Source organism: Zosterops lateralis, assembly GCF_965231275.1.
Source record: "Zosterops lateralis genome assembly, chromosome: 5".
In the NCBI taxonomy this organism is placed as follows: domain Eukaryota; kingdom Metazoa; phylum Chordata; class Aves; order Passeriformes; family Zosteropidae; genus Zosterops; species Zosterops lateralis.
In genome coordinates, this window is record NC_139766.1 from 43,456,314 (window position 1) to 43,468,696 (window position 12,383).

Sequence of the window (12,383 nt, forward strand, 5' to 3'; positions counted from 1 at the left end):
GTAGAAATTGGAGTTTGTAATGCATCTGTTATAATGGGGGTGGGGAGGTGTCCACTTGTACTGCGGTTCATGACCCTTTCTCTTTGGCCCTGTTAGTTGGCTCAGGATTGTTCTGGCCTGGAAGCTTTTGTAACTTTACATTTCTGTGTGGTGTGTGCAGCTCAGTGGGTCAGTCTGCTCCTGGGTTCCCATCTGATGGAGATGCATCCCTCAGAGTGACAAATGAATTATTTGTCTCTCAGTGCACAGTCTTGATGTGAATCCTGATTTGTGCACATGTAACATGCTGGTCTTGTGGCCACCGTGTGGTTGGGTTTGTGTGTGGAGGCTGCATGAACAGGGACTGATTGTAGAAGGAAAGGTGCATCTCATGGTTTCATTCAGACATGTAGTCTGGTCTGAAAAGGGCATAGAGTACTCCTGGCTCCATAATTCTGAATGACATAGATGTTACTACACTCATTTGAAGATCTGTAGCATGTGAAAGACAGCGTGCACACAATTATTTCTGTTATTGATGTGTATGACTTAGTTGGCATGATAATGTGTTCCAGGTAAATTTTACTTGCCCTTCACCAAACACATTTTTTGTTTTATGAATAAGTGTAATTCTCATAATACCAATTGGGACTTTTAGTTTGGAATCAGGAACTATTTTATGCTAAGTTCAATTTTAAGTATTGAGAGTGTTTAAAACCTCTGTCTTGTTAAATTTTGAGTGGTGGTGAGTCTGTCATACTTCTGCATGTCATTGTTTAAACGTCATGGATCATAGGAGATAGCCTTTGACTCTTTGGGAGTGACTCTGCCACCTCCACATATTCAAAGCTGGGCCATCTGAATCATGTTTGTAAAACATACAGCTAACTTAAATTGAAGAACTTGCTGGTTTAGTTACATTTATTGTGCACTCAGTGAGTTTTGTATTTCAAACCAAATAAATCACTAAAGGATTCTTTTTTTTATTAGACATTATCCCAGATTTTGCTTCATCTAATGCAATTGAGGTTAAGATTTGCACGTTCTGCAAATCTTCCAATTCTGAGGATTGCTTAGCCCCTAAATTGTGAGTATGAGGCTTGTGTAGAGAGAGTAAAGACAACTAGAAATGTAGACAGGCAGTGTTGGAGAGAGAAAACCACATTTGTGTGTACATGAACAAATGATTTAGAGGGAAGGAGGAGGAAAATGTCTCAATACTGTGTCAGGCTTCATTTTTGCACCAGTTATTAGGAGATACATAAGATCCTTCACTAATTTTTAGTCTACAATAAACAAAATATGGAGGTTTTTTTCTCAAGTGCTATGAATACAGTATTCAAGCTGTGAGTTTGGCCATGTTCTAAATTTTCCATAAAAGCAGAAATTAACTAAGAGCCCTCATCTGCTGACTTCCAAATATAAATTGGACATGATTTATAAGACTCCAGTTACACAAAATGTATGCTTTTCTTAGGAGAGAGTTTATTCTTCTTTCAACACTTAAGGACACAACATTTTGCAGGCAATAACTGAAAGTAGTGCAGACCATATTTCTGAGAGCCAAGCTAGAAGATGCTATTAATACTGTGATTTTGGACATAAGCACATTAACAGTTATTCAGAAGGAGTCAGAACAGAAGAGGCCAGCTTTCTGAAGAGATTCTGGAAGGCATTTCATATTTGCTAATATTTGGCAATTTGTTTAAACAAGGATTCAGATTCAGAGGATTAGATATGTTAAGTGATAGAAGCCTTTGCCTTCCTTTACTTATGTGTTCTGCAAAGCCTGTCTTGGTGTTCTTGAACCTCACCATGCTGATCAAAATAAAATGGGACAAATAAGGATGATAATGATACTGCTGTTTATCTGACTTACACTAGTACACTTGCTGCAGTCATTAAAAACCTGATTTTTGAATGGATGAAATGGAAATACATGTTTTTCAAGGGTTTGTGGATGACTAGGTAAATTGAACAAGTCCATTGTTATTTACCTCATTGCTAGTATAACAGACTTGGTAGCAGTCTGAAAGGTAAATACCTGTAAAAAAAGAGTAGGTAGTAGGAAGCCTACCACTATTTGAAGAAATAAACTGAAACAACTGATGCCATGATGAATGCAAAACAATCTGTCTAACTTTGATCAACTTGCTTGTTCTGAGTTTTGGGGGGTTTTTTGAATTTTATTTTTTTTTTAATGAGGACTGACAGCAATATAAGTTTGAGCTTTCTATCTTGGCTGCTCACCAACACCTGCTAATGTGACTTGGAAATGAACTAGGAAAAGAATTTGCAATAATCTGACTATTTACAAATAAAGCTTCTTGGGCTTCATTCTGTCTTCTTTTTCTTTAAATGGACCACTACTCTTAGTGATCTTGTTACCAATAAAGCTCTGTAAATAGTTGTAGCAGTCCAGTCAGGAATATTGGTTGGAGCATTGTGGGGTTTGGACAAGAATTAGCAGCTCAGACTGGTTTTGGGGCTTGGAAAACATTTGCAGAAATGCCTGTAAGTGTTCAGATTTAGCCTATCTTAAGACCATGCGACTGCTTAAAGAGGGTTTAGGCTCTACCTGGACTGAACCTTTCCTGCCACCTTCTTATTTGCCTCAGGTCAGCTGAATCAGGAACTGACTTGGCTGAAATCTAAGACTGGACCAGTATCAAAGTTTTCTGATGAGCTTTTATAGGATCCTATTCTTGATCTGACTCAAAAATCCATTTGCACAAAACTGTGCCAAAAGGAAGGCAACTGAGTGCAAGGTTGCTTTTCTACTTAGAGAGTTCTTTTTTCTCTCCTTTGTAGTATCCTCCTGCAGTTTTTCTGTCAGAGATAAGAGTATAATCAAAAGATTTTTTTTTTTTTTGTCATTAGTGTTTTGTTTCAAGATCACACACATCCTCTGATTTCATGATACATACTTTGATCATTTAGGCTCAGGTAAAGAATATATCACATTATACCTTTATAAGTATAGTAATGATATTAATCGATTAAAACAAAAAGAAGGAATTATTAATTATTCTAACAAATTTTTATTAATGCTATAATAAATGCTACTAATAAAAGTTACATTATTGATGTGTTTTTCATAGTAAGTTGCCCTAAACAAGATAGCCAGGACCTTGAGTTGTGTTTTCTAAAACAACTTACTAAATATAATTCTAAAATAATCCTGCCACTAAAGCAGGATTAAAAGCTAAAGCATGCTCCAGTGTAAGATCATTAAAACAACCTATTCAGTAGGAATATTTATTTGAGACATATTCCCAATTATTAGACCCATCACTCCTTGCTTTATGGAATTAGCACAGAATAGGGAAATTCTTGTCCTCTGCTGTTGCTTGGCAGAGGTATTCAGTCTTGGGGCTCTGTAGCTTACTAATGAATAAAAATGGATTTGTACTTAAATCCTTAACTGTACATAGCACAGTTTTAGCATGTTATAAAATCTAAAATTATAGCAGGGTACGTGAACAGCATTAACAAATGGATGGAGCTGCTTTCACCGAAAAGTAGGGGGCTGACTTTGATGATTAAATAAGGCTTTAGTCATGCAAATATTTGCTAGTTGCTGCTAATTCCTTTTTCTTTCCTCAGAAATACGTTCTCTTTTCATTTCTGTTCTTTCCATTGACATAGACGATAAAATTAAATTATTTTCATTTTCAATTTGATTATATTTGCACAATAAGAAGGAAGGCAATGTAAACCAAACAGACTGACAGAGTAGATGGTAGATGGTCCATTTTTGGTGCTGGAATTCAAGCTTTGTATTCTATTGTGTGGCAAGTAGGCATTTAGTAGTACAGCTTCTTGCTATGGATTCAGACATTGACAATTGTATTTTGTAGTGGTCCAGATCCTATCAGTGTAATAAGAGTGATAAGGTCAGGCATCATTCCAGGTTGGACCTTCCTTCCACACCTCTGTATCCTGCCTCACCTCAATGAGATCTAGCTGCTAGTGCTGTTTTGCAGGAAGCATGGTAGCAAAACTTAAGGCATTTCAGGAATAGCTGTGTTAAACTGCAGTGGATTCAGGCTCTGACTAGCATCAGAGCAAGAATTGCAGATTACAATACAGATTGAAATGCTTAGCTCTTCCCGGATCTGGACTTGGCTTGCTGAATGGTGTCAGAATGAAAGTGTGATGCTGTAATGTACTTTAGGCTGTTTTCCTCTCCAATGATTTTCATTTTCTTGCTTTCTGTAGACTAACTGAAAGCAGTGAATGAAAGGTCTATCAATAGTTTTTATTGGCAGGTTTGTTCACAGTCATCAGTTAGATACACAGAATAGCAGAGAAAGCAAAAAGCTAAGATCTCATGATCGTTCATCATGTAAATTAAGTTTCTTTTCATTTGTTTGTTGTGGGGAAGATAGAGAATGTTGTAAAAATAAAGAAGATAAAAAGATAAGATAAAAATCAGTGTGATATTTTATGAGAGATTTAGATGTGAAGGGAGGTTAGTTTTACCTTGTTTTAAAACCATGTAGTTCATTGGAATTTCTGTACAACTCATGGGGGCACAAGCTAAAAAAAAAAGAGAAGCAGATGTAATTATTTGAAAAGCCAAAACCAAAAACCTTATCATAATTAAGAAATGTAATGTTTAGTGAGGTTACCATGAGTACCATGTTTCACATGTTGTCCTTGAGCAGAGAGGGTTTCTGGTCTCTGTCTCTGCTTGCATTTAGGCTTTTCTCTTTTCACTGGAAAGGTTGTTGAGAATTAATTACTGAATGTTTTGATGGGAATTGCTTCTTATTAGCACCTTCATAAAACTGATGACAATTTCTGGAGCAAATCAGAAATAAGCTGGGGGCATAAGCATCAGCTTCAATACAAGCTAGCTAGGTCGTGTCTGTATAGTTCTTATTGTCAGTTGTTCAGCTGTGGAAGTCTCCACCAACAGCAGATCAAAAGAATGCAGAAAGATTGACATTAGTCAAGTCCATTGACCTGACCAGCACAGTAGAGGTATTTTGCATCAGAGCAAGGATGAGGGCTGAGGATTTTATTATTTACTGAGGATTTTTTGAGTGTATGGTACCTTCTTATTCCCAAGTTTACACTCCTTAAAAACTTGTATGTTCAGCTTACTGTATTGAAAACATATTTAGTGAAAGGAGAAAGAGCTTGAGGGCATAACCCTTCCTTCCTTTTCTTCCCCTTTTTTTTTTCTCCAAGGTTCTAGTCTTGAATTAGGCTTGTCAGAGGTGTTGCATATTCGGTACTCTTGCCTCCCACTTCTTCAAGGCACATAAATCCATCCAGCTCTATCACCGTTGTGATATTGCTAACATACAACACTCTTGATCAGTCCACTGTAAAAATTCCTGCTGCTACCTTCATTTCCTTCTGTTTGAGCTGCTGTAACTCACAGCTCTTGGGCAGTTAACAGCTGCAATACTCTGTAGGATTGGTACTCACAGTATGTTATCACAATCCAATGTGTTTTGGACAGTGACTACTGTGTGCTTTAATTCCTAAAGTCTTCAATAATTTGGTCTCTTAATTGTGTCAAAAAAGTTGAATTTATTAGCATGTTTTCATTGTGTTCTTCCTTCTAAATCAGCTTGCATTTAGTTGATAATCTTAAGGGTCTTTTTTCAGCCTAAATGATACTATGATCATAGTTAATAGCTTCCTTGACCTTAAGTTTAGTGCCAATGTCAGATCTCTCTGCCACAGGAAAGTTTTCATTCCCTTTTAATTCCAGATCTTCCCTTTTCAGATCAAAGGTTCCACAACGAGTGATTAAAAAAAAGGACTATTAAATAAGTAGAAATTGAATAGATGTGAGGTGCATGAATGGGGAGAAAGATGATATTTTTCTGCAAAAATGGATGCCACTTAGTTCTGCTGCCTGAGAGATGATTATAGTAATTGAAGTTGATCACAATTAGACCTTTAAATTTGCATTGCCTTGAACTGAAGCATTTTTATTTAAATTCATCACTCATTATGCCTTTACATGTACTGTTCAAAGTCTGAGGACTGCATAATTTACAACAAAGAAACCAAGTCACCGAACATAATGAGCTAAACTTCTAACAATACCCTCAAATTTCACCTGTAATTAATCACTCATGCTCAACTGCAGACAAAAATGGTAGACTGCATTGTAGGCATAGTCAGACAGAACATTTCAGTACTGTCACCCCTGCTGGATTTCAGGCAAAAGAAATAAATTGAAATACTTTTCTTAAAAGGGCCAAGTGAATATTCCATAACATTAGGGTGGTAGATTACTGGGAGCACCCTAGATGTATGTTCTGTTCTTGTTTTTATGACAGAAATAACAAAGTACAAGGCTGTAGACTTGATTTACATTCAGCTCTAAATGTTATGGGGTATGTGATGCAATCAGTGATACTTCTGAAATACAAAAAAATCTTCATTTTCCATGAAGAAATGGAAAAGTCTGAAAAACAAGCAAAAATCAAACCACAACAAGCAAAAAATAATAATTGAAATAACACGTGTGTCTTTTGGGCTGTAATTTTAAAATCTGATTGATGTAACTTGTTTAGAGTATGTTTTAACTTTATAATTTGAATTGGCACTTTTTATGTGGTTTTTCTTTCCCCACTTCCATGCCTTCAGCCTTCCCAAGACATGTTTTGTTAATTTGGTTTTAATTCAGTCACAGTTAAGTATCTTTAGTGCCAAAACAATTCCTGTGTGGGCAAAGAAGGGAGCTTGTGATGCAGGCACCAACTGGTCTTTATGGCCACCTTTGCTCTGGTAGGAGCAGCAGCCTTCTGCAGGCTCTTCTGGGTCCCAAGGCCAAATGACCTGGCACAACTTGTGTCCATGAAACTAAATTTATTTATGTCACCCAAACAGGATAACCTAATCCAAACTTACTTCTAGGAATACTCCCTGGCCTCAAATGTTTCTTTTGAAACTCTATCTAAGACTTCCAGATGGTGGTTTTTTTGTACAGGCAGGCACATGCAGACCTCCACCTTTGCCCTGTCTGTGGTTGATGGCTGTGGGTCTCACCTTGTCAGCCTGTGTCAGGTGCAGGCAGTGACTGGCACAGATCTCCTCTGTGAGCTCCCACCAATTCTAACCCTTGGGCTTTGTGATACTAAAGTTTCCAAAGCTCTGTTAAGGTCTTCAGGTATTGTTGCTTGTACAGACAGGCTGATGGAAAACCCAGAGAATTTATCATTTTCAAAGAAAAAGTAGAAAAGGAAACCAATTGCAAAATAGAAATTCTTTATGTATCTCCAATAATGACAAATTAGAGAACTGAAAATACTGGCTTTCTTAATGCATACATATTTTTATAAATTATTTTCTACCAAAATGTTTCTAAATATAAGTGAAAACTCTCACAATGGAATGTGCCAGAGAAGAGCCAAACTCAGCACAAACCACTTGTTATCAAAAATCCTGGGAATAAAATTGTAGAGCAATGTACAAAACTTTTGTGGTCATCAAATACATTTTAAATCAACCCACCTGTAGGTCAAAAAGCATGAATGCCACCAAGCCCTCTTTCAAATTAAAACTAAGTTAAGATCTCTTTTATGGAATACATCAGGTAAGGATGTCCTGCAGCACTTTTCTGATCTACATGTGACATATGAGCTTTCTGATTTTTCATAAGAACTACCTCTGCTGGTAAAAATTACATAAAGGGAAAATAGTTTAAGGTATGGCTTGATGAGCATGGCTTTTTCAGTCATGGGAAAGGAAAAAGATTGATAATTACAGTAGCTGAGATATCTTACAAACTGCAGGCAGCCAGCTTAGGTAGCAGAACGTGTTTGTGTTTATTCTGTGTATACACATTTGCTTTTACAATACAAACAGGTTCAAAAATCACAGACACTTTGTTTTAATGAGTAATAGTTTTACTGGCTTCATTCTTATCTCTTGTTGTCTCCCTGCAGGTCAAAGCAACAGATGCAGATGCTGACCAGTTTGGAGAAATTGAGTATTCCCTTTACAATGGATTTAATTTTTATGAAAAATCCAAAGCTTTCCAGATTGATCCAAACACTGGTCAGATCTTTGTGTCTCAAGACATTGACAGAGAAGGAGATCCAACCACTTATGATCTCTTAGTAAAAGCTACAGATGGGGTAAGTTTCACCTTTCTGCGCTGCCAGATTTTTGAATACATTTGCCAGTTTGGGTGTCTGATATACTTTTAAATAAGAATGTAGTGACTATGTAAAAATTGCATGAATTTGAATAAAATATCTAATCCTTAAAGAGTGCAGAAAATTATATTCGTGAACTGTGAATTTTTATCCAGCTTAATAAAATTGGCTGTGAAATACCCAATGACTCCTAAATAAGGTTTGGAAAAATGTTTCTAGGATGTGTTAGTTTTTGCTACCTTTCCTCCTTCTGTTGGAACCACTGGACTCCAAGTTACTTCTGCTCCCTGCTTTGAAGATCACTGCAGCAGTATTAAGGCTACAGGATTTTATTTTGAAAATGAAAATTATTTTGAAAATCGGAAAGAAAATATGTTTGCATGAAAAAAGATTGATGCCTTAAATTTTTAAGTTAAATGACTGCTCTGTTGATAAATCTTTGTTAAGGAAAATAGCCAGTACATTGAAACTATAGGATATTTAATTTTTAAATTACTTTATTTAGGCACTTTGTGTTTTCAGAAGTTCAATAAAGGGGAGAAAGGTTCAGTTTTTTATTGCCTTGTTTGTGACAGGCAAGACTTGGCTTGGTCTTTTTACTGGAAGTCAGCACTTTGTAGAAGTTTGCCCATCTGACACCTAAATACTAATGCACCTAAATTCAATATCAGCTTTTCAAAATTTTCAGTGCATCTGAACTTGTGTTGACCAGCTCTCTACCTTTAAAGCAGACTTGTAGTAGGATATTTATTTTATTTCCTGACATTCTGCTGCTGATTTTGATGGATTAAAGATGTTAGGTATGGGGCTCAGAGTAGAGGCTGTGATCAGGGCAGAAATGTGCACAGAAAGAGAGGAAGAATGAAGGGTCACCTGAGACAAAGGAGGGTAGAGAGATGAAAAGGAAAGAAAATAACACAGTTAATTAGAAATGAGGAGGAAAATAAAGTATTTTCCAGGTGGTGTGCAGTTTATCTTACAGCAAAACTATCAGTTTCCTCCACCTGTCCCTGGATACTCCATTACATGGCTTTAGAGCTTGTCAGTCATGTCTTTTATGCATTGTGTAGAACATGTAAGGAGTGAACTTAAATTGCACACAAGAGCCCATGGAAAGGCAGGTGGAAAACAGCTCCTGTTAAACTGGTTTTAAATAAACATCCTGTGAGAGCACTCTCACTGATGAAGCAAAGATGAAAAGAAATATCCTTGTCTCTTCTACATGAAATGGTAGGTTTTCAGTTTTTCAGCTGCTTCATCATCACTGCAAAAGGCTCTGTACACCTTTAGCAGGTGTGTTAGTGACTCTTACTGCCTTTCTGCATAAAGAGACACTTTGTCTCCTGCTTATTGGTAATCCACCCTGCCTGTCCAATTTTCTTTGTCTTTTACACTGATGCAAGTGAAACCTAGATATAAACACTTGACACTCACAGGCAAAGCTTCTGAAGAATTTAAGGCTTGTGAAATAATTGGAGACATCTCTATACACTTTGACAGCATTGCAACTTCAAGATAACATATCCTTTAGGTTTACCCAAAAAAGCCTTTATGTCAGAGATTCTGTATCTAACAGTTCACTTTGGAACAAAAAAATGGACAGCATGGAAGTTGTGATGAAAATCTTAATGGAGTTTTAATCATTTTATGGAAATTTCATTAGCACTGAAATTAAGAAATACAGCTCCTCAAAATAGCATCATTTCTACTAATTAAGACAGTCTCCCCTGCCAAAGGCAGGGTAAATTTTTTTTGAAGTATTGACAAAGAGGTCTACCAATAGCTTTAGCTATTCACACAAATTTGATCCTCCTGAAGTAATGAAAGCATTAATTGTTGTTATTTTGACTTGATGGTAGTTTATATCCCCTTTTTCTTCCACAAGGGATACAACCCTCAGGACTCTGACAGAGAAGTCATTGTAATTGTGAATTTTTGTTGCACCAGAGAGTACAACAGTAGTTAAAAATACTTGAACGTTTGAGATAAGGGATTTTAAAATGAACAGCTGTGGCTTTCTGTTGCTTCTTAACATGTTTCGACAAATGTGATTTTCTGTCAGCAATAGACTGTGTAAGTCAGCCTTCATATTTTGGAAGATCTGTGTTTTGGTTGCTTCTGAGTAGATGAAGTATATCCACATCATTAGAAATAAAAGGAGTTTTAGTTCCTTCTCCATTGGAATGTTGCTTTTTTTCAGTTGTCAGAGCAAGAATTGGGCCATAACCAGTTAATAAATTGTTAAAGTAAATGTCATACATGGCACGTGAAGGTATACAGTGCTTCTTCAGGAAAAGAATATTCTACCTCCATTGTAAAATTTGGTCAATCTTCTTAGAGAATAGGTTTCCCTATATATGTAGAGTTAATAATTTAAAAAGACACTTCAGTTTTTATATAACTCTGTAGCACAAAAACAAATTGGCTGAAGAGTGGGGTTTGGGGTTTTTTCATGTCTGTTTAGCAGTAATGAAGCTTGAAAGAAACAGTTTAACACAAGCTCTTGTGAGTTTGGTTTCATGCTGTTCCAACCATCTTTTTTAGATCCTTTTTATTCTTGACCTCACTTCTTCCCTGGCCCTTTTCCCTTAAACATACTTCTGATTTCTGTTCTAAAGTACCTGAAAGCCATGGACATATAGAGCATCTTCTGACAGTGAGCAGAGCATGTTCCCCCCCTTCCCCTGCCTTCCCTTTTAGCTCCTGTGCAGGGATTTCCTCATCATGGTCAAGGTATTGAGGAAGGGGCTTGCCCTGAAGTGGGAGTGTTGGCATTGGGCTCACTGCCCTCTCCATGGGCATGGGGTTTCGTGGTAGTCCCAGTTATTTGTAGCCTGATGACTGTCCTTTAGAGTCCAGGTCCCCAGGCAAGAGTCCTGGCTTCTGGCTGCCTGTGCAGCAGCATGAGCCCTGGAAACATGCCATGCTTTATTTTCTTCAGAAGCACACCAGGAGGATGTGAGATATAGATCTCCTTGTTTGTGGGTGAAACACAGACACATGATGCACAAAATCATCTTAATTTTCCACTTACTTGAGCCTTTATGGGAATGTCACTGCACCAATAGAGGTAACGTTACAACACAGAAGAAAAAACAAAAGCCAGGACAAAACAAAAATCACTATGAAAATGTAGAAGCAAATGCTGATGGTATTTTTTTTTCCCTAAAATAAGTCTGAACCTGTGGACACAGTAAGCAAACCCTCAAAAATGGTTTTGTGGGAGATCACTTTATGGCAGGGTAAGTCTAAAGGAGTCATATCCAGTCTGAATCCTTGAGTAGTTTAATGAAGGTCTGGTTTAAAAATAATTGGCATGAACAATGGGATTGCAGAATTATGCAGTGTAATTAGTTTGGGGTTGGCTTGGTTTTCTTTGTATCACAGCTACTGTGACTGCAAAATTAAGTTCACACTAGCTCAGCATAGTTTGTCATGTGTATGCATGAACATCTGATCTGTGTCAGCAGTTTCCCTAAGACTGCTACAAGCACAGCATGCTCAGTGTGACTTTGAAGAGCTCAGGATTCTTTGTCCATCTGTCTTTTAATGTACTGTATAAAAGGACAGGCAGACTGTACATGCCTGTGCTGCCTCGTGCCTCTGAACATGCCAGTGCCCCAGCATTCGCTGTTATCTCTGCCACAGTGGACCTGCTTTCTTTTAAAAAAGCTTGTACTTCCTGTGGCTGTAAAATAAACTTGGAAACATGAATCCCTCAAGCTCATGCAGGGAGTCTTCTGAGAGGTAAATTGCCATTAGTTTCACTCAGTTGCTTGTGGGGTCTACACTTCAGCACCCACAGAACTGTCTTTTTTGCAGATTGTCACAAAATTCAGTGCTTTGTCATAGCAAATCAGTATTTTTCTGTGGCATAGTTTGATAAGCCAACTTGCAGTTGCTCCTTTCTTCTCCAGTTTTACTCCAGAGCAAGGCTAAATGTAGTCCCATGTGGTATTTTAGTGGGCTTTTGAAGGGCATCTGTCAGTAAATTGAAGATAGGTCTTGTAGACAGCAGCCTTAGTCTGCTTTTATTCTGTGTCCCTGGTTGAAAAAGCCTCATATTCACCCTTATGATGGTCATGCTTTTACATCTGAAAATCTCATAGAGAGGTTATTCCTGCTTTACTGGAGCACCACAGTCACCTAAGGGGCATGTCTTTCCAGAGCATAAAGCCCTGACTTTTATCTGTGAAGGAATAAGTGGGGTGTTGGAGATGCCAGCAGAATCAGGTGAGGTGAGACTAGCAAGGTTTTTGATGTGTGGTGCTC

General features: G+C 37.5%; 1 protein-coding gene across 1 annotated transcript in view; it reads left to right on the forward strand.

Annotated features, from left to right (window-relative positions):
- The window catches only part of DCHS2 (dachsous cadherin-related 2), a gene marked incomplete at its 3' end in the record, with an annotated part of 97,605 nt that overhangs the window by 31,545 nt on the left and 53,677 nt on the right, over positions 1-12,383 (forward strand). The window contains exon 2 of the mRNA XM_083861966.1: positions 7,899-8,090. Within this exon, the coding sequence (XP_083718092.1) occupies positions 7,899-8,090 (192 nt within the window). The remainder of the gene's footprint in view (positions 1-7,898; positions 8,091-12,383) is intronic.